The following is a 22,850-nucleotide window of genomic DNA, read 5'->3' on the forward strand; positions in this document are numbered from 1 at the left end:
TCCTTCATGAATTCCATCTTGCTATTGTATCTTTCTTATACTATGGAACACTGATTTAAAAAAAATATTAGCTTTTATATTTCAAAAGAACAAGTCTATGACAGTCATAGTAGAAATATTTGCTACATAGTTTCAGCTTAACTACCATAAGGTATATCTGCAGAAATTATCTTGTCTTATGCCATATTCCTATTTTATTTTTTTGCTTGTGCATCAGATTCTACTGTATGAAGGCCCACTTGTGCACATTTTGTTTATTTTTAGGTCATTTTACAATGTGAGTGCCATCTTCAAATAATATCACCTTTTTAATATTTATCACATCTCATAATGCTAAACTAAACTACTGTAGTAGAAAAGCCCATAATAAATACAGTATTTCTGGCTGAATACCTGTAGGGGAACACAGGGGGCTGGATAGTACAGTGCCATTTGCACCCATGCATGCAAGTTTATGGCTGAGGTAAAGTATTAAAACCAGGCTTTTTGCACCCTTGTGATTTCGATACTGTAGAAAGGACAAGGAGCTAAACTCCTGCATGTTGTGATTTGGCAGTTTAAAGCTAAATCTATTGAAACCCCTTTCTCTGTACAGAAGGGCTGCCATAGGAAAAAAAAAAGAAACTGTCGTCAAGCCTAGAGTACTTTGACTACAGTGCCCCCGGCGCTCTATTTACAGCTGTAGGCATATTGGTGTTCCAAAACGGATTCACTTTCCACAAATCCATGCTGCACGCAGGGAGGAAAGAAAATCCTGTGTCAATAATCCAGTAGGCCGAATGGAGCTTTTTTTTTTTTTTAAACCTGTAGCCTGATTTTAGAGTGAGCCACAGACAAAGGGAGCAGCAGCAGAGCAGAAAGTAGGACAGTGAGGAAAAGCTGACAGTGCCAGGGCAGTCTCTATTAAAACAGTGCTAACTACGGTTTTAAACTCCTTGCACTGTTACCTTGCTTATCACACTAGCAGTAAACCGTAAAGTGCAATGGCACTCTCATTCATTGAAGGTATGCATTCATGATCAAGCTGTTCCAATGAAAGATTTGAATTTCAGGGATTCCCCTGAGGTTTAATTAGAGTAAATTAGCCAAGGTATAATATCCCTGCTCTATAAGAAGCAAGTGTGCAGCTGTACTGATACATGTTACCTTAAAACCGTAGATAACTTCACACCAGTGTATTCTAGCCCTGCTGCCATCTGTGTGGATCACAGAGTGCTATATTATACTGTAGCTAACCCTTCCCTCCCCGGCTCCAGTGTATTTATTCTTACGAGGGCTGATCTGGGGGTCAATTTACATTAAATGCACAAAGATAACACAATATACTATTTTAAACTCCACAGCACCACAATCTTAAAAACAATTAAAAACATAAAGATTTACGATTCTTAGCTCCAGGTTTAGCTACTGATCTCTAACAAAACAGGTAATCCCATTTTTATTTAAAAAAAAAAAAAACATCCAAACATGTGATGGCCCCAAAAGACACTATATGTTTGCATTATAATAACACAGTAATTATACATATGCTTCTGTAGTTACAATGCAAAAACATGTTTAATTACAAAATGAAGGAAAGATGGCAGCCGCTGGTGTAACAGGCAATGTTGTGTAATGCACTGTCATGACACATTCTGCCCAATGTTAGTTAGCTGAGATGAGGTAAAAACCTCTATGACCTTGAATGCAGAGGAGCTCTGCTCTTTTGCATAGTGTTTAAGACACTCACTTGCAGTGTGCTGGGTCACCGGTTCCTACCCAGCCTACATCATGTTACACTAGCATATTTTATAACTATACTACATTTACACTTGTGGATGTGTAATTACAATGTTACCACACAAGTAATTATCAAGTAATTACACTGTCATTAGAGACACTCAGATCAGCCCTTGTCAAACAAGCACGCAGATCCCCTGTTCCACCCTAACTACAGCTTTCTGTTTTGAATGTGCTGGCTCTATGATCTCCATTAATTGGTTATTTGTACAGATTTGTTTTGGTGCAAATAACCTGCAGTTGTCTTTATTGAAATGCTGTCTCTCCAATAATTAATAGTTAATCATTCTGGCTTTAATATGTTCAACACTCAGTTCTATTGTTCTTAGGAAGGTGTTGGCTCCTGAGTAAAGGACAGACTCAACTCATCTTTGGCACATTTTGGTTGGTTGTAAGAGGTCCTGAGTTTTTGTGTGCAAATGCGCATTTATAAGATGGAGCCAGCAGCAAAAGTGGGTGGTTTGAAAGTCACATGACTAATTGCTGGAACTGTGGAGAAGAAAAGCAAGTTCTTTAGTACAATGCAACCTAGTTCTGTTGGGTGCAAAAGTAGATCTTGGTGAGATAATTAATGTAAGGCACTTGCTTATCCCTATCAGATGTAGAGGCTCTTATGTACTGTATATAAAACAGTAGCTTGTATTACTTTAGCGAATAAAGTTACCTAACACAATAGATACAAGTTACACAACTTGAACCTCCAATCTCTCAGGTCTTCTCTCTACTATGGTTGCTCATATAGCACAGTCATACTTCAGTGTCAGAATAGAAAGAAACAGAGACACTTTTCTTACACTAACAACTTGCTTAGAGGCACTGTTGTCGACACATTCAGCCCCTCTAAATGCCCTTTGGCACAAGATTGCAAGGTGTCAAGTATATCGGCCACATGGTTTATTGCTACCTGTTCAGCTTCACTGCTCATTGCTTTTTCCTCCAGGCATATAGTCAAGTGATTTTCGACCCACACTGTATTTTAACTCAACAGTAATGTAATATTTGTATTAACATAGGGGCTATCCATTAATGGTTTTCTGTCATTAAATATTAACACTGTGTGTATGTATGCATGCGGTTTAGTTATACATGAGTCTGATCCTGATCAATTATTTAGATTGGAATCGTAAATAATTTTAGATTAGGGTTAGCAATAACCTTGTTATATTGGTTGCACTTAACAGAAGCCGCTTTGCAGTTGCAATAGATTAAATTAGACAGGAGAATTTATTTCAAACTACTTTCACTCTCAGAGGAAAGACAGCAAAGTAGGATATATTTTATATATAGGCATATATTTCAGGTATCTATACTGTATTGCATTTACTGGTTTTCAGACACCACCACTGAGTTCTCTGTATGGAATTTAAAATATACTGTACTGAATCCACAGTCTATCAGAATCCCCTTACTGAGTTATGTGTATTAAATTAACTGGCTGTCAGATTCCCAGAACTGAATTCTCTGTACTGTATTGTATTGAGTTTGTTGTCTTTCATATCACCAGCACTGAGTTCTCTATGCTATTCTGTATTGAGTTTGTTGCCTTTCCTATCCCCAGTAATGTCTCTGTGCTATACTGCATTTAGTTTGTTGGATCTCAGATCTCCAGTACTGAGTTCTCTATACTGTACTGTATTTAGTTTGTTGGCTCCCAGATCTCCAGTACTCAGTTCTCTACACTGCACTGTGCTGCGCTTGTTGTCTCTCAGATCCCCAGTACTCAGTTCTCTACACTGCACTGTGCTGCGCTTGTTGTCTCTCAGATCCCCAGTACTCAGTTCTCTACACTGCACTGTGCTGCGCTTGTTGTCTCTCAGATCTCCAGTACTCAATTCTCTACACTGCACTGTGCTGCGCCTCTTGGCTCTCAGACCCCTGAGTTCTCTATCCTGATCAGTGATCTAGCTGGTTCGTTGTATTGCAGAGGTCACAAACAGGGCAGGGATGCTCACTCACGTCGTAGAGCACGTCAGTCCAGCCCTCCATGGTGATGCACTGAAAGACGGTGAGCATGGCGAAGGCAAAGTTATCGAAGTTGCTGATGCCATCGTTGGGCCCCACCCAGCCCATCTCGCATTTGGTGCTGTTTTTACAGTGCCGCCCGTGCGCTGTGTCCGGGGCACAGGGGGCCGGCTTCTCCTCTGCAGCCATTCCTACAAGAGAAGTATTACCATGAGGGGTAGCCAGGACACCTGCATACACCCACAGAGACCCAGCGGCAGAGTATTACCATGTTCTCTTGGTATTTCTGTTAAATCTGTTCTACGTGTAGTGGTACATGATTAAGATTTAATTCTAGGGTTGATATGATGTAAAACTATAAGCAGACACACATTTCCGTAAAATTCATCACAGGGATATCCCATTCAAATGCCGGCAGTGACTGTGACTGTGACACTACAGCAAATGGTAAAACTGACCGACTACAATGAGCTTTGACGAGCTAACTCTGCTGATGGTATCCTGCTTCTCTCCAGTACAATCTATGGAATGGAAAGCAAAACTTGTGACATTGTTTCTAGGAGTATTAAACATGCAGAGTGTACTGCTTTGATTAGCATTATATACCACCACCAAGGCACTTCAATCTCAGTACTGTGAGTTCATAGGATACATGCTGGTGCCTGTATCCTGGCCTATGAAAGCAAAGCTGTGGCTGTTGACTGCAAATAAATAAAGTATAAACACATAGAGGTGCTGGCAGATACTGTAGTTCCTTCTAGTTCCACTACATGATAAATAGTGAAGTTAAACAATCCCGGTTTGATTGATAACTTTGAACGCAAAGCTATCTCTGGGAGGAATGTTGGTGATGGTGGAACAAGTGGGGTTTGAAAAGCATGCTTTATGTGACAAATAGTAACCGTCCACTGTGATAATACATCATCATTTGCAAATCTAGGCTCTAACAATGTGGATGAACCAGACTTTAATCATACTTTTCTTGCCTCAGCCAGTTCTTACACACTGCTAAAAAGACAGGCTCACATAAAGTATCGCTATACAGTATCAGTCATATGTCAGCTAATATTGAGAAAAAAAACACATAAAAAAGCTCACAGAAGGAAAAGGAGCAAGAATGAGAGGCATTTAAATAGTCTTCCACCTCTTTAAATACAGCCTCGCATCTCTTTGAATAGTCGTGTTGCACCTCTTTGAATACAGTCTCGCTTCTCTTTGAATACAGTTTCGCTTCTCTTTGAATACAGTCTTGCATCTCTTTGAATACAGCCTTGCATCTCTTTAAATACAGTCTTGCATCTCTTTGAATACAGTCTTGTTGCATTTATTTGAATACAGCCTTGTTACATCTCTTTGAATACAGCCTTGTTACATCTCTTTGAATACAGCCTTGCATCTCTTTAAATACCACCTTGCATCTCTTTGAATACAGTCGTGTTGCATCTCTTTGAATACAGCCTTGAATACAGTCTTGCATCTCTTTAAATACTGTCTTGTATCACTTTGAATACAGCCTCACATCTCTTTGAATACAGTTTTGTTGCATTTCTTTGACTACAGCCTCACATCTCTTTGAATACAGTCTTGCATCTCTTTGAATATTGTCTTGTATCACTTTGAATACAGCCTCACATCTCTTTGAATACAGTCTTGTTGCATCTCTTTGATACAGCCTTGCATCTCTTTGAATACAGTCTTGCATCTCTTTAAATAGTCTTGCATCTCTTTGAATACAGCCTCACATCTCTTTGAATACAGTCTTGTTGCATTTCTTTGATACAGCCTTGCATCTCTTTGAATACAGTCTTGCATCTTTTTAAATAGTCTTGCATCTCTTTGAATACAGTCTCGCATCTCTTTAAATACAGCCTCGCATCTCTTTAAATACAGCCTTGTTGCATCTCTTTGAATACAACCTTGTTGCATCTCTTTGAATACAGCCTTGTTGCATCTCTTTGAATACAGCCTTTCATCTCTTTAAATACAGTCTCACATCTCTTTGAATACAGTCTTGCATCTCTTTAAATACAGCCTTGTTGCATCTCTTTGAATACAGCCTTGTTGCATCTCTTTGAATACAGCCTTGCATCTCTTTGAATACAGCCTTGCACCTCTTTGAATACAGCCTTGCATCTCTTTGAATACAGTCTTGCATCTCTTTGAATAGTTTTGCATCTCTGAATACAGCCTCACATCTTTTTGAATAGTCTTGAATCTAATTAAATACAGCCTTGTTGCATCTCTTTGAATACAGCCTTGTATCTCCAAATACAGCCTTGCATCTCTTTAAATAGTCTCGCATCTCTTTAAATACAGTCTTGCATCTCTTTGAATACAGTCTTGCATCTCTTTAAATACAGCCTTGTTGCATCTCTTTGAATACAGCCTTTCATCTCTTTGAATACAGCCTCGCATCTCTTTAAATACAGTCTTGCATCTCTTTGGCAGCCTCACATCTTTAAATACAGTCTAACTTCTCTTTGAATACAGTCTTTCATCTCTTTGAATACAGTCTTGCATCTCTTTAAATACAGTCTCACATTTCTTTGAGTACAGTCTTGCATTTCTTTGAATAAAGTATTGCATCTCTTTAAATACAGTCTTGCATCTCTGATAGCCTCGCATCTCTTTGAATATAGTCTCACATCTCTTTAAATACAGTCTTGCATCTCATTGACAGCCTCACATCTCTTCAAATACAGTCTTGCATCTCTTTGAATAGTCTTGTATCTCTTTGAATAGTCTTGCATCTCTTTGAATACAGTCTTGCATATCTTTGAATATAGCCTTGCATCTCTTTAAATACAGTATTGCATCTCTGTAAATAGGCTTGCATCTCTTTGCATACAGCCTTGCATCTCTTTAAATATAGTCTTACATCTCTTTAAATACAGTCTTGCATCTCTTTGAATACAGCCTTGCATCTCTTTAAATACAGCCTTGCATCTCTTTGAATACAGTCGTGTTGCATCTCTTTGAATACAGTCTCGACTCTCTTTGAATACAGTCTCACATCTCTTTGAATATATTTTGAGATATTATACATAATACTTTTGGTGTCCAGACCAAGAATGCATTTAAGTGGACCCAGAATCAAAAGGAACTACTGTGTATGGCCTGTAATTTATTTAGTATCCAATCACTGATTAGAACCAATACAGCCACAAAACTACACAAATGCAACTTTATCCACTCTAAACACTTTCATAATGAGTCACTCTTCTCTATTCCTCTTAATTAGTTTTACTGGTTTAGCATGTGATCTCTATGGGCATTCATTTCTTTCAATCTAAAGCTATTCAAAAATGCAGATACCTAAAATATTTTCAAACTGATCCTTTTCTGGATGACGGAGAGATCAGATCAAAAGTTAGACTTAGCCTTCATTGATGAATGGACACAAGCCTACATGGTAGAATAATCTGGTAAACACACCATGCGGTTGGAAAGAACTGAAAAGAGGAATTACCTGTTAGGCCATCTCTGAAGAACATGCAAGTCCTGTGCATTTTGCCCATGAAAAGTTCCAGTCCTATGATGGCGTAGATGATGATTACAAACAGTACCAGCAAGGCGATGTGCAGTAGGGGCACCATGGCCTTAATGATGGAGTTCAATACTACCTGAAGACCTGAAAGACAGCAATTTGTTATTCTCACAAGTAACATATCACCTTGCAATGGGAGTTTATACATGATGATCGTTACACCATAGCGCACAACACTGAAAAACTGCCCAGACCCACATGTGTCCTTCCAGCTCAAGGGCACTATGTGGGTTGCTCAAATCCTTACATCAATGACTTATTGTAAGTCAATTCATTAGTTTTGGTTGGAAAGCCTTTGTAACAAGCATTCAAATGATACTGGCTCTATTGCCTAGAGATCGCTGGTTCATATCCAGATTATGTTATTTGCCAACCATGACCGGGAGTTCCCAGGGGGGCGGCTCTTGACCAACTGTGCGCCGCCCCCAGGGAACTCCCGGTCATGGACGGCAAATAGGGAGGGCTCAGGTCAGTGAGGCAGTCCTTGGTTCACCGTGCACCAGCGACTTCTGTGGCTGGCAGGGCGCTTGTGGGTCAGCTGTGGAGCCACTTAGATCTGCGTTGTCCTTTGGCACTATGGGTCTGATGGCTTTGCTGTGGACCTGCAGTGCAGAAAAAAATGGCTTGGCAGGGCAAGTTTCGGAGGATGCATGTGTCTGCCGTCGTTTTGTGAAGTCGACCGAGATCAATACGTACAATTGCCGATTCCAAATTGGGAAAAAATGGGGTAAAAAATCCATTGGTGGCAGCTAAATTTAAAATAAAAAATAAATTAAAAAAATGATGCTGACAAAATTCCTCTATTAGCATTCTCTTTTTATTTTTTTTTATTTAGTAGTCGCCAATTAGTTTTTTCGTTATTTTCTCCCTCTTCAGCGCTGACTCGGGAAGGGCAGAGACGAACACATGCTGCGTGTGCCGTGAGCCGCCCGCTTTTTTACACATTGCAGACTCACCATGCTGCCACCCAGAGCTACAGCATCGGAGGACAACGCAGTTCTGGGCAGCTTATAGGCAAGCCCGCAGGCAATGTGGGGCTGCATGAGTTCATGGATCTTCTTCTTGTGCACACAACACCCAGCCTGGAACCTTTTTCTCCATCAAAAGTGGTTTATGCCTCATCCTCAAAATAGAGGAAATACCTCCCCAGAATTTGGTCTGCTTGAACTGGAATGACCCTGCAGTGCAACACTACCTAACAATCCTGTCAGCTTTTACTCATGCTTAACATTTCTTCTATAAAATCATTTATAGAATATTTTAAACAGCGACTCCCTCAACTCTGCCTCCAAGTATCACCTTTAGAGATGACAGGTTAGTAGTTTGAGCATTTTGATTGGCTGAATAAGGTAAGCTACCATTAGGCACAGATTCTTGGAGTGACGTTACTGCTTTTCTAAGATAGGAGAGGTTGACAGATTTGCTATATACTGTATTGGGTGGGGGTAAATTGTATATCTGAAATAAAGAGACAAAGAAAAATGACATAATTGCAGATATAAAATATGAGGGGTATGTCACACAGATTCTGACAGGTTATTCAGTATAATTGTAATTCAACTTGTTCAGTTGTCTGAGCAGTCAGTGTGAGGTGATTTTATGTATGTTTGCAATTGACCTTATTATAAAGTAATCCTATTCCATGTGCAATTAAGTGGCAAGCTAAACTATTTCAGAAAATATGGAGGTTATCTGAATTCTGGGGCGATTTGGTTATTCACTTCGCTTTTGAAGGCTATAAAAACGCAAGGATTTCTAAGAAGTATGCTGGGACACTGTCACAAAAAACATCTTTTTCGTGCACTTTGTGCATTGCCTGAATTTATTTTTCCCCAAAGCACCTTTTTTTAAAAAAAATGTGTGCAATTAATTGTGTGCAACAATTTTAACCCCAGTTTTTCTCCACAGTTTAGAATGCATTACGCATCCCCACTGCAGCAATTCCCCACAACAGCTCAAGCAGAACTGAAGGCAAGCCAGTCGCCTCGTTACACCCCTGGAGCTCAGCAGCAGATGACGGCAAGCTAGCGGACCCTGCAGGACAAAGGCCAGTACTGTAAGTGTCACTCGTGTTCAATGGGCACCTGGCCAGCAGGGTCAGGTGTAGAGTGGTGAGTGTCACAGTCAATGTGACTCCTCCTGTCCCGATCAATAACTTGGCACAGCCAGGTGAGCCACTCAGGGACCCGAACCATCCCAGTGTTGTAACCTCTGAACATGTCATCGCTCTCTCTTACACTGCATCGCCTCACTGCAGGGAGGAACCTGGGAATACTCACTGGGAACGCCGGACACCAGTCTCAAAGGACGCAGGACTCGGAAGGCCCGGAGAGCTTTCACATCAAATCCTGCCGCCTTCCCGCCTATCGGGTTCGTTCCCTCTGCTTTCGTTGCTTGTTCTAAAATAGCGCTGAAAAGCCTAAAGGAAGGAAACACAGAAATACATATAGGAGAGCTAACCAGTGTTTTAAAAAACATTGTATTAACATAATTCCATTTATTGTGCTGAGAATATGTTGGTTCTTGTTTACTTTTTTGTTTATTAAGGCAGTGATATTTCTAATACAATCCTATAGATCAGTGGTCCTTAAAGTCATTCTGTTCTTAAATTACAGGTTGTGAACACATTTCTGGCGGGTCGTAGCATTGGAAAAAAAGAAAGCTTTAAACATGTTTTCCACAAAAAGCGCCACAGCAGTCTGTTGACAATACTGCTCACTTATGCTGTGCTTGTACGTACAAAACGTTTTTTTTTTTATGAATGGCTTTTGTGATATGATCAACCAATTGAACACATGCATTGTCTCTGTGGTAGCCCAATCATAAGCTGGGTGGGACATAAACTGTGTGTTTCAGGTGCAGGTACCGACTGTAAGTTTAACCAATAGGAGAGTCAAATATCTGTCCAGTCATAAGCAGTCAGAGGCCATTCATGGTATTCTGCATGAAAATTGAAGGTGAGTGAATAGCCAATGGGAAAGTGACAGATCTGACAGCTGTCCAATCATTCATGAGCTGAGGCAGGGTGTTAATATGCCAGGTAAGCACTGAGTTTCGCCGACTGTTATTGAGAAAAATAATACATTTCAGTATTTAGAATTTAATTTTCTATCTTTGTATTTTTTTTTTTTTATTTCACCAGACAAGGGAAACACCGTAGTATATTTAGTTACCAATCCACTTTCTCTGAATAATTGTACTGGAGATGAGTGATCTTTAAAACAGAGTAGTGTTGATTAATTTGTCAAATTGAAATAAAGCAAGATGCTAGTTACACTTTTTGATTTTAGTTTATTCATGGTTATCTGTGTAAACATGCTATTTTAAAAATATTTGCATTGCTTATTTTATGTAAATTATTTAAAGAATAAGCGCAGCCCGCATAATTACTGCCCGAGACTTGGACTTATTAGAGTGAACCAAGAATAACTCCACTTAAAAAAAATATCAATTATATATATATATATATATATATATATATATATATATATATATATATATATATATATATATATATATATATATTTTTTATTTTTCACAACAAGAAGGCAGTGTGTAAGATAAGAATCTATGCAATAGTCAGTGTGCCCGCAAACACCAAGTAAGATCAATTTATGCCCATGCCAAGATACTTTGAGGACCACTGCTATTCATAAACTGCTGCCTACTGGCTGTAGGTCACTGATTTCAGTGAGGACAACCATTTTGATACCAGGAAGCAGCAACATTTTATCTCAGTTATTTTGTCAAGACCAGGAATTTGACTTATTTTAATAATCTGCTAAATTTACAACATTAAAAAACCATATGCTAATGTGATGGCCTTCCACACGCAGGGAAAGGAGAGGACAATTGTGTATATGAGCATGCATTCCTCAAGTGCAGTAAGTAGTATTAGGCTGAGTACACCTCCAGTCACAAGCTCCAGAGCGTGCTGTCAATAACTAGGTCACCTTCACACTCCAGGAACGCCTGCAGCAGAAGATGCTGTGTGCCACTCTACAGGAGATGCTGTGTGACACTCTACAGGAAAGGCTCTGTGCCACTCTTCAGGAGAGGCTGTGTGACACTCTACAGGAGAGGCTGTGTGACACTCTACAGGAGAGGCTGTGTGACATTCTACAAGAGGTGAGACTGTGTGCCACTCTACAGGAGAGGCTGTGTGACACTCTACAGGAGATGCTGTGTGACATTCTACAAGAGGTGAGGCTGTGTGCCACTCTACAGGAGAGGCTGTGTGACAATCTACAGGAAAGGCTGTGTGACACTCTACAGGAAATGTTGTGTGACACTCTACAGGAAAGGCTGTGTGGCACTCTATAAGAGGTGAGGCTGTGTGTCACTCTACAGGAGAGGCTGTGTGACACTCTACAAGAGGTGAGGCTGTGTGATACTTTACAGATGAGGCTGTGTGACACTCTACAAGAGGCAAGGCTGTATGACACTCTACAAGAGGCGAGACTGTATGAAACTCTACAGGAAAGGCTGTGTGATACTCTATAGAAAAGGCTGTGTGACACTCTACAAGAGGCAAGGCTGTGTGCCACTCTATAGGAGAGGCTGTGTAACACTCTATAAGAGGCAATGTTGTGTGACACTCTACAGGAGAGGCTGTGTGACACTACAAAAAGCAAGGTTGCAAAACACTCTACAGGAACAGCTGTGTGCCACTTTACAGGCGAGGCTATGTGACACTACAGGAGAGTCTGTGTGACATTCCACAAGAGGCAAGACTGTGTGGCATTCTACAAGAGGCGAGGCTGTGTGCCACTCCATAGGCGAGGCTATGTGACACTCTACAACAGATGCTATGCGACACTCTACAAGAGGTGAGACTATGTGACACTCTACAGGAAAGGCTGTGTGACACTCTACAGGAGAGGCTGTGTGTCACTCTACAGGAGACGGGGCTGTATGACACTGTACAGGAGAGGCTGTGTGACACTCTACAGGAGAGGCAGTTTGACACTCTACAAGAGGTGAGGCTGTGTGATACTCTACAGGAGATGCTGTGTAATACTCTACAGGAGAGGCTGTGTGACACTCTACAAGAGGCAAGGGTGTGTGTGACACTGTACAAGACACAAGGGTGTATGACACTCTACAAGAGGTGAAGCTGTGTGTCACTCTCCTGGAGAGGCTGTGTGACATTCTACAAGAGGCGAGAGTGTGTGACACTCTACAGGAGAGACTGTGTGACACTCTACAAGAGGCGATGCTGTGTGACACTCTACAAGAGGTGAAGCTGTGTGACACTCTACAGGAAATGCTGTGTGACACTCTACAGGAGAGGCTGTGTGACACTCCTGAGAGGCTGGTTCTGAACTGGCAGTACCGTAGAGGGAAAGTAATTTATATTGTGAAGCTGTAATACTGAGGTGAAAGAACTGGAATCATTCAAATAACAAATAGACACTATGCTACTGTAGATAATGGTCTGCTGTCAAGCCTCCTTAAGAAAAACTGTCTCTCTGTGTGTCCAACATGTATTCTGTTCTATTTATTCATATAGCACAGAAGACACTCATCTTTTTGAGGTTGCAATGCACAGCTGAGTGGTGATTTTGTGATGTGAGATACACTACACTTTAAATTTGAGACCTTTCATCATTAAATTAGGCCTCCAGAGATGAAGAATGCTCTTTTAAGACTGCTACCCTCACTTTCCTCGTCAAAGGTTTTAACTTTCATGTTTGACGGAATAACATTATCTTTCATCAAGAGAATGACAAAATCGCTTTTGGATTTTTCATATTATTGTAGGTTTACAATTGTGTGCAACTCTAACCTTTTTATTATTGTGTACAGTGTAAGGATTTTTGCCTATGTATTGCCCTGGCCTTGTAGATCTTTAGCTTAGCACATTGCCCCCGAAATACACCTTTATAGGGAGTGACTGACTTTTCATAACTCAGAGTGCAGCTGTGACCTTGGTACAGATAATACTTTTGTTTTTGCATAAACTGTTTCTGCTTAATAAATGTTTTGAGCCTATATACAAACAATTATCAAAACAATTGAAACTAGTTCTAAAACCATTTACTCTTGTTAAAAGTGACATGCTATAACTTTAGATAAGTGTTACAGAACGCATAACAACACACAATACAATTGGAACACGTAGGCTTTTTCTGATAAACACGCACCATGTGTGGGACAGTGTACACATTGTTCCAGTTAAATTGCCTTATTGTCAAACCCTTATTGTTTCATCAGCCATCTGTTCTTTTGCATTATACAACCTGTTACTTATGCTTCCCATTTAAATGGTGAACAAAGTGAGAAATCATTGAAACTGTTTGTAAACAGTGTGTGATTTTCCTGTGTTTAATGTAAGCTCTGAATAAATGCAGGGTTAATGAATTCTTAAAATTAAGCTGTACATAGCTGGTGCACATCAGCAGTTTGTAATCACCAGCGTTGTCTTTCGATCTTATGATGCATGAGTACAGCGCTATGCTGCCTGTGAGAATTGAGCAAAACTCATAGCATTGTTCTCAAATGTGAGTTATCTGGGTTTCTGCTGACATTGGTAAAGTGAAGAAGAAATGCAAATGTAACTTTTAATGTGATTTGCCTTGCATCATGCTAGGGAAATAAAACCAAATTTGATGAAGGAAAATATGTCAGATAGCTGTATATCTGTGCTGTACAAAGTCATTTCTTCGGTCAGATCGGGTAAGCTCAGCTAAGAAACACCTACACTGAAGCCAGTTCAGAAACTAACATCTCTGTGCCATGAAAGCTCAGCTCAGCTCAGAAACTAACATCTACACTGATGCCAGCTCAGACATTACACCTTCTGAGGTCTGCTATATGCTGCATGTGTTCTTCAATTTGCTTTGTTCCTGTTTGCATTTTGATTCCTGAATAAACAATTTTTGATTGACTTTATCTGAAGAAGATGACTTTTTTTTTAAGAAGAAATCGAACCTCTTACAACAGTTCATACCTGTAGTACGCAATGGTGTCAACAGTGCTTCTCTTGGCTCTCACTAGATGGCACCCTCAAGTCTTAAGAGACCATTGGAACTACTGTATTAAAGAGATTTTTACACTTTTTACACTTGGGGTTGAGACCACAACAAAACTCAGTTCATGAAATGTATGCGAATCCCAATAAAAAGGTAATACAAAACTCATTGATGTCATACTTTTGCCTCTCATAGTCCAGTTTGGGTCATCATTTAAAAAAATGGGGATCCTAATTTGCTGATCGTGTTCATCCATCCATCTGTCCAACACTGCACGGTGAACATGATAACTGCTTGGATTTCGCACTGAACTTCTATCATACCCTCCAGTCACGAAACTGTTAACAATGCACTCACATATATTATAATTAGGGATTCTGTTTTTCGGGTTTTATTCATTGCAGCTATTTCAGAGTTTTATGTAAATCTTTTTTTTTTTTTTTTTTTTTTTTTCCAGGGCTTTAGCTTTTTATGTACTGTACTAAATTATTGTTTTCGGTTACTTTTTCTGTCACTATAGTAGAAACTCGACAGTACTTGCACACTTAGTACCTTCTTTCCTTTGTTGTCTTAAACAACAAAATCCTTATGATCGTGGGCACATTCTTCTGGTTTTTTTGTGTCTAGGCATTTTTTTCATGTTGCCACAATTTGCAATTCTGTTTTAAGTTCTCACTATCTAACTGTAACAGCTTTAAATCCCACTAATAAGCCTTCTACTGTATTGTAATCTCATTTTAAGTGGAGTCTATGATACAAATGTAGAATTTGCTGCCAGTCAGTAGTTAGGGCGGGTTTAAAGTATTCAGAACAAATCAATGATAGATACGAGTAAGGAAGGAGGGACATTGCCCAGCTGCACAGAAAGGTGTTTCAGTTTTTTTTTTAATGGGAAAGGGGTGAAGTCAACATGAATTGAATAACCATTTCCATAGGTTTTTTTTCTGTGTTTATTGACTATACCCCGATTTCATTTTATTTTTGTGTCAGGGATGTTTTATCATTTTTTTATCGGTTAAAACCAAAAGTCAGAAGCCCTAAATATAATATATTTAATGTAATGTGTTACCATTTATTATAAAAGTTACATTAAATAAGGATATACTACAGTAGCACTGAAGCAGCAGGATAGCTGTGAGATTAGAGCTAGGTGTTTGAATCTTGCTACAAGCAAAGCTCAGGAATCTTTCACCCACGACATACGCAAGAGGGGGTTCTCTGAAGCCGGGCTCTTGTCTGTTTGGCCTTGCTGGACTGTGGTTGATTAATTTTAAATTGTTCCCAAAAATACCCAACTTCCCCAGCATTCACTGCAAAGAAGATGTACTACAGGACACTAACTGACTGTCACAAAGACGGCTGTAGTGGGTTACGTCAGACCAGAAACAGGAGCCAACACAGAACAAACAGAGACACGTGGAGTTTTGGTGAAGCTGAGCGCTTGGTTGCATTCAGCATTTAATGATTAAACAGACAGAAAATAAAAGGCTTAAAGACAAACAAAACATAGCACATGGCACTTGAGGCCAAAATAAATAGACAAACAAAACGTACTAACACTAAACAAACAGACAAACGAGTGGACGAACAGACAAACATGGTGAGTTAAATTAATTTACGTTTTTACTTTCTCCTCTCCACACCTGTTCTCCACTCACCGAACACACAACCCCGAGTGAGTGAAAACATGCTGCTTTTATGCAGCTGTACCAAGACTCGATTGCTAATCAGTCATTCAATTGGAGTCTCCGTACAACTGCATGTGAATTAATTAAAAAGTGCTGAAGTAACTTACAAAAAATAGATGGTGATTAAGTAGATTCAAGAAAATGCACAGAGTCCTTTTCTTCAATCAGTTGCCAGGGTGTCTGGCAATATGCAGGGAGTCTGGTCCCAGGTACAGGACAAACAACACTCAACATTACAATGTTTGCGTGACATTAAATACCCTTCTGTATAGATGGTCCACCTCCCCTTTCTCTTACACTTAACCAATGGTCAAGGTACAACACTTTATTCTGTTAATTTAGTGTGTGTGTGTGTGTGTGTGTGTGTGTGTGTGTGTGTGTGTGTGTCTGTATGTGTGTGTGTGTGTGTGTGTGTAGTCTAATGTGACAACCTCTGAACTCAGTGCATTCTTCACACTCCTGGAGACAAAAGGTCCATACATCTGCCTTTTGTTATCTCCTTGCGACCCCCTTTGATGCCAGTGGGATTATCTCTTTTGATCTCTCTGAAGTCTAGAGCCTGTTCCCTTCTAGTCCACAACATTGTTATCTCATTAGCTTGCAGTCATTGTTGGGCAGTTTGTAGACGCATCGTCTCTATCAGTGGTTAGCAGTACATGCAATTTGAACCAAACAGTCTGCTATCTGCAATATTAGTCTCTTTTCAGAAAAGAACACCAGTATAGCTCTGCTAGTCCACATGCGTAGCAAACCCCTAATCAATTCTAAATCCATGTTTTCCAACAAGTGCAATTACCCGTGCTCACATAGTATTACATTTTATCTGCATGTGAAGTGTTGTGCAATGCTCATGCCTAAATACAAATATACACTTTAAACACTTGTGCGCATAACCCATTTTACATCCGGTGTACCAATGACTATACACCAACACTAACACAGTACACGCAACATACAACACAGAAATACACACAGAGGCTGGGCAACATTGCCAAGTATTGCACATATTGACAGCATAATATTCAAGGACCAAAAAATCCTAAAATCTAATACGCCACATGTTTTATTATTTGTTATTATTTGTCACAACTTCCTAAAAAGCTACCAAAAATATAAAAATGTATGGCACAAACTAAATCCTAAAATTCTAGGTGATGAACTTTACATACAGTGCTGTGAAAAAGTATTTGCCCCTTGTCTGATTTTCTGCATTTTTGCATATTTTTGACACTAAATGTTATCATATCTTCAACCAAAATCTAATATTAGATAAAAGGGACCCTGAGTGAACATATAACACACAATTTTGACACTTATTTAATTTAATTATTAAAGAAAGTTATGCAACACCCAATGCCCCCGTGTGAAAAAGTAATCACCCCCTTGGACTCAATAACTGGTTATGCCACCTTTAGCAGCAATAACTTCAACCAAACGCTTCCTGTAGTTATTGTTCAGTCTCTCACAGCGCCGTGGAGGAATTCTGGCCCACTCCTTCATGCAGAACTGCTTCAACTCTGTGACATTTGTGGGTTTTCGAGCATAAACTGCTGCCACAACATCTCACTGGGGATTAGGTGTGGACTTTGACGGGCCATTCCAAAACTTAAAATTTCTTGTTCTTCAACCATTCTGATGTAGACTTGCTTGTGTATTTCAGATCATTGTCTTGCTGTATGACTCAGCTGCGCTTAAGCTTCAGCTCACAGACGGATGGCCTGACATTCTCCTATAGAATTATCTGATACAGACCAGAATTCATGGATTCTTCAGTGATGACAAGTTATGGTTTTCGCCAGGCATAAGCCCATATTGGCCAAAAAGTTCCACTTTTGACTCATCTGTCCATAGAAAATTGTTTCAGAACTCTTGAAGGTCATCCAGGTGCTTTTTGGGACGAGCATTCATTCTTCTTAGTGAGCAGTGGTTTCCTCTTTGCTACTCTGTCCCATTTTTTCCCGGTGTCTTTCTGATGGTGGAGTCATGAACATGGGACCTAAGCCGAGGCGAGAGAGGCCTGCAGATCCCTGGATGTTGTTCCAGGGTTCTTTGTGACTTCCTGGTCAATTTTACGCATTGCTCTTGGAGAGATTTTGGCAGGACGACCACTCCTGGGAAGATTCACTACTGTCCCAAACTTTCTCCATTTGGACAATATGGCTCTGACTGTGGTTTGGTGGAGCCCCAGAGCCTTAGAAATGGCTTTGTAACCCTTTCCAGACTGATAGGCATCAACAACATTTTTCCGGAGGTCTTCAGGAATTTCTTTTGATTGTGGCATGATATGCCTCTAGAACCTGTGTGCTGACAACTTTGCTCTGATGGCAAGGGCCAAAGTTAGTCAGATTTATATTGGGCAGGGCTGGCCCAAATCAGGGCTGATTCTTAACCAAAGTATTCAAACAGCTGACCCTAATTGGGTTGAGTTAACTAGCAGGGCAATAACTTTTTCACACCTGAAGATTGCATGTTTGATTACCTTGCACACCAAACAAACAAATGAAGCACTAAACTCTACTACTACAACCCACAAAAAGATCTGACCAAATTCAATGTGAAAAATATGTAAAAATGCAGAAAATCAGACAGGGGGCAAATACTTTTTCACAGCACTGTATATAACAGTGTGTGTGTGTGTGTGTGTGTGTGTGTGTGTGTGTGTATATATATATATATATATATATATATATATATATATATATATATATATATATATATATATATATATATATATAATATGGACTGGAGAGGAGGGCTATAGTAGAAAACAATTGACCCAAGGTAAGACTATTGTTACTGACAGGGGGCTATAAAAAAAGTAGGAAAACGAGTATCTTAGTGCTGTATATATAATGAAGTACTATACTATTACCAGTGCAACAGGTTGCCAACATTTTGGATCAAAATAAGTTTTACGGGTGTGTGGCAAAGTGCCCTGCCCCTGGGCAATTTATTTATGTTTTACGTTGTATGTAGTGTGTTAATGTTGGTATGTATAGTCATTGTACACGGGATATAAATGAGTCTGTGTAACACTGTGATTTAAAATGTATATTTGCTTTTAGGCACGAGGGTTGCACAGCACTTCATGTGCATGTAAAATGTAATAATATGTGAGCACGAGAAATTGCACTAGATTAATTCACGTGCAGTTGTACTGAGACTCCAATTGAATGATAGATTAGCAATCGAGTCTCGGTACAGCTGCATAAAAGCTGCATGTTTTCATTCACTCGGGTTGTGTGTTCGTGAGTGGAGAACGGATGTGGAGAGGAGAGTCAAAATAAAATAACGAAAGAAATAGCAATTGCTAAGGCGTGCTGGAGGGTCAGCACAGTATTTATTTGTTAGCATTCGTCCACTTGTTTTGTCTTTTAGTATGTTTTTGTTTGCCTATTTATTTTGGCCGCAAGTGCTGTGTCCTGTTTTGGTGTGTTGTTTTTGTTTAAATCTTTTATTTTGTTTATTAATTGCCGAGTGCAACCAAGTGCTCAGCTTCACCAAACTCCACATCTCTGTCTGTCCTGTGTGCCACCACTCAGCCAGCCTTATGACAGGGTTTGATTCGCCAAATATTTTGGTCACAAATATTTATGGCTTTAGAGTATTTTGTTTAAACATAATTGATACAGTATCAGTAAATAACTAAATAACATAAATAACAGAAAATGTTATTTTCACACCGCAAAAATTCATACCGCAAGTTTTTCTTTCTTTTGTACTTTGTTTTGTAATTCATTTTCTGTTAGGTCACAGAATTGCCGTTCAGCAGTTGTTAGGAGTGGAGGTAGAGAGCGTTCTCATGAAAAGGGGTGGGACTGACAGTGATATGAACCAATCACATGACAGACAGAGACTATTGCCTGGTGGTGTATAGATGTGAGGGCAATAATGAAATCTATTTTTACTCCAATGATGAGGTTTTAACCAATCACAGGCCATTACTACTATAAATCATAGTGCCTATATATATATACCGGATAAACCCAGTTTGGGTCAAGGGGATCTCTCGTACCTGTGTGTGTGTGTGTCGTCTCATTTGTGTCAGACATCTCTCGTCACTGTGTGTGACACACCATCGTCAGGGGTAAATACAGTCTGTAGAGAGCAGTAGACACACACACAGCAGAGTAAACACAGTCTGTAGAGAGCAGTGGACACACACACAGCAGAGTAAACACAGTCTGTAGAGAGCAGTGGACACACACACACAGCAGGGTAAACACAGTCTGTAGAGAGCAGTAGACACACACACAGCAGAGTAAACACAGTCTGTAGAGAGCAGTGGACACACTGCGTTCAGTTTGCTGAATTGACAGATTTTGAGGTATTACCATTAGTGTCATCTGAAACATTGCTGTGAGCTGCTATGCCAGCACATGCTCTGGAGCTAGGCTCACAATGGCAGTGTGGAAAGCAACCAGAGGCATTGCGCTATCTAGCAGAAGAGAGATGTGCCGTGAACACATTTAGTGCAATGTGCACCACAGAGGCACTGCAGTGTGGAGGCAATTAGGCTCAGATTTACTGCTTGAAAGCTGCTTTCTAAACATTCTTCACACATTTGGAACATGTATATTTAATGTGAGACAAGTCAGGATTTTTAGAGGAAAATGTTAAATGGAAAAAGTTTGGCACAGATTTGTCTTTTTGACAACGACATTGTACTCAGTCTCTTTGGCAACCGGTGTATTATGCATGTGTTTTTATATGTTTTCTTCTTTTGGTGATTTGGATGTTTGCTTTTATGAAAGCTGTTGTGCCTAGAATGTGTATAATGGTACCAATCACAGGTAGGATATAAGAACATTTCCAAGGCATTGAATATCCCCTGGCGCACAGTAAAGTCCATTATTATATAAGACATGGAGAGAATATGGCACAACTGTGAATCTGTCTAGAACAGGCAGTCCTTAAAAACTGAGTATCCGGGCGCTAGGGCACTAGAGATGGAGGCCACCAAGAGGCCTATGGCAACTCTAAAGAAGTTACAGTCTTCCACGGCTGAGCTGGGAGAAACTGTGCATATGGCAACAATAGCCCAGGTGCTTCACAAAACTGGCCTTTATGGGAGAGTGGCAGAAAGAAAGCCATTGTTGAAAAAAACTTCAAATCTCGGCTAGAGTTTGCCAGAAGGCATATGGGAGACTCTGAGACCAAGTGGAAGAAGATTCTATGGTCTGATGAGACCAAAATAGAGCTTTTTGGCCTAAACGATAAGCGCCATGTTTGGCGCAAGCCTAACACTGCACATCATCCTGAGAACACCACCCCTACCGTGAAGCATGGTGGTGGCAGCATCATGCTATGGGATTGCTTCTCTGTGTCAGGGCCTGGAAAGCTTGTGAAGATAGAGGGCAAAATGGATGCAGTAAAGTACAGAGAAATCCTGGAAAAAAAAACCTGCTGAAGTCTGCAAGAGACCTGGGACTTGGGAGAAGATTCATCTTCCAGCAGGACAATGACCCCAAACATACAGCCAAAGCCACACTGGAGTGGCTTAAAAACAAAAAAGTCAATGTCCTGTTGTGGCCCAGTCAAAGTCCTGACCTCATCCCAATTGAGAATATGTGGAAAGTGTTGAAAATTGCTGTTCACCAAAGGTCTCCATCCAACTTGATGGAGCTTGAGCAATTTTGCAAAGAAAAATGGGCACAAATTGCAGTGTTCAGATTGCAAAGCTGGTAGACACTTATCCAAATAGACTGTAATGATTTGTAGATTTTATTTTTCACTTTGACATTATGGATTTTTTTGTGTTGATCAGTGGAAAAACTCCTAATTAAATCCATTTTGATTCCATGTTGTAACACAATAAAATGTGGAAAAGTCCAAGGGGGATGAATACTTTTGAGAGCCACTGTATAGGAATATATATATATATATATATATATATATATATATATATATATATATATATATATATATATATATATATATATATATATATATATATATATATCCTTTTAAACACTAGTATACTGCATTTTAATTCTTAATTATTGCACATATTTGATGTTCCATGTCATCAATTAGATAGATAAGGACTAAGGTCCAGTGTTTTATTCAGCCCGTAAGACTTTGTTTTCAAAGTAAAAATCCCAAATGATTCCCTTTGTAGCAGATGTTTAACTGTATTGCCTCCTCTTTACATATTTAGATGATCTTACGTTGTTCCACACTCTCCCATCTCATCCATCCTCCTTGCTTGGCCTAGGAAACGGCCTTTAAACACCTCATCCTCTCCTCCTGCTTTTGCACCTTGTTGATTACCAGCTTCCTCTGTTGAGCTTGGGTTGCCTTGTGTCATATAGGAGGAGCTGAACTGAGACCAAGACCCCCTCTTCCATGCTGAACTTGCTCCATGATATCACCGATTCAAAGGGCAGCCTTTGCATCTTCCACAGCTTTCTTTGCCGCCCACTTTCTTCCAGTTTTCAACACAGGTGCTGCCTCCCTTACGCATTTGTCGCGTGAATCTACTAATGTCATTTCCAGTTGGACCTTGGTGCAATTGAATGCCTCAGTTAGAGCAGAGACTGGTAGCTGCAGTATTCCTTTACCATAAAGTCCCACTCTGCTGAGGCAGCGTGGAACTCCCAAACGTTTCCTGACATATGAACTGATTAAAGCTTCCAGCTTCTCAACTGTTGTCAAGGAAACGTTGTACACAGTCAGTGGCCACAGCAGTCTTGGTAGTAGACCAAACTGAAAGCACCAAAGTTTCAGTTTGCCCAGTACAGTACTGCTGTCTATGCTCTTCAACCCTTCCACTGCTTGTTGTCTAACTTCTCCCACATGAACTGTGTCCTTTAGATCCCCGTCGTACCATCTCCCAAGATTTTTCACTGGCTTCTCAGACACTGTTGGTACTACCTCACCATTAATATATAAACTTTT

At 40.0% G+C, this 22,850-nt stretch overlaps 1 protein-coding gene across 1 annotated transcript in view; it reads right to left on the reverse strand.

Moving 5' to 3' along the window:
• LOC121319532 (voltage-dependent L-type calcium channel subunit alpha-1C-like) overlaps positions 1-22,850 on the reverse strand; it is a 326,930-nt gene that overhangs the window by 105,861 nt on the left and 198,219 nt on the right. Inside the window, exons 5-7 of the mRNA XM_041257053.1 lie at positions 9,568-9,707; positions 7,211-7,372; positions 3,736-3,932 (exon numbers count right to left, since the gene is read on the reverse strand). Coding sequence (XP_041112987.1) covers positions 3,736-3,932; positions 7,211-7,372; positions 9,568-9,707 — 499 coding nt within the window. The remainder of the gene's footprint in view (positions 1-3,735; positions 3,933-7,210; positions 7,373-9,567; positions 9,708-22,850) is intronic.

This window comes from Polyodon spathula, chromosome 8 (genome assembly GCF_017654505.1).
Source record: "Polyodon spathula isolate WHYD16114869_AA chromosome 8, ASM1765450v1, whole genome shotgun sequence".
Classification (NCBI taxonomy): Eukaryota; Metazoa; Chordata; class Actinopteri; order Acipenseriformes; family Polyodontidae; genus Polyodon; species Polyodon spathula.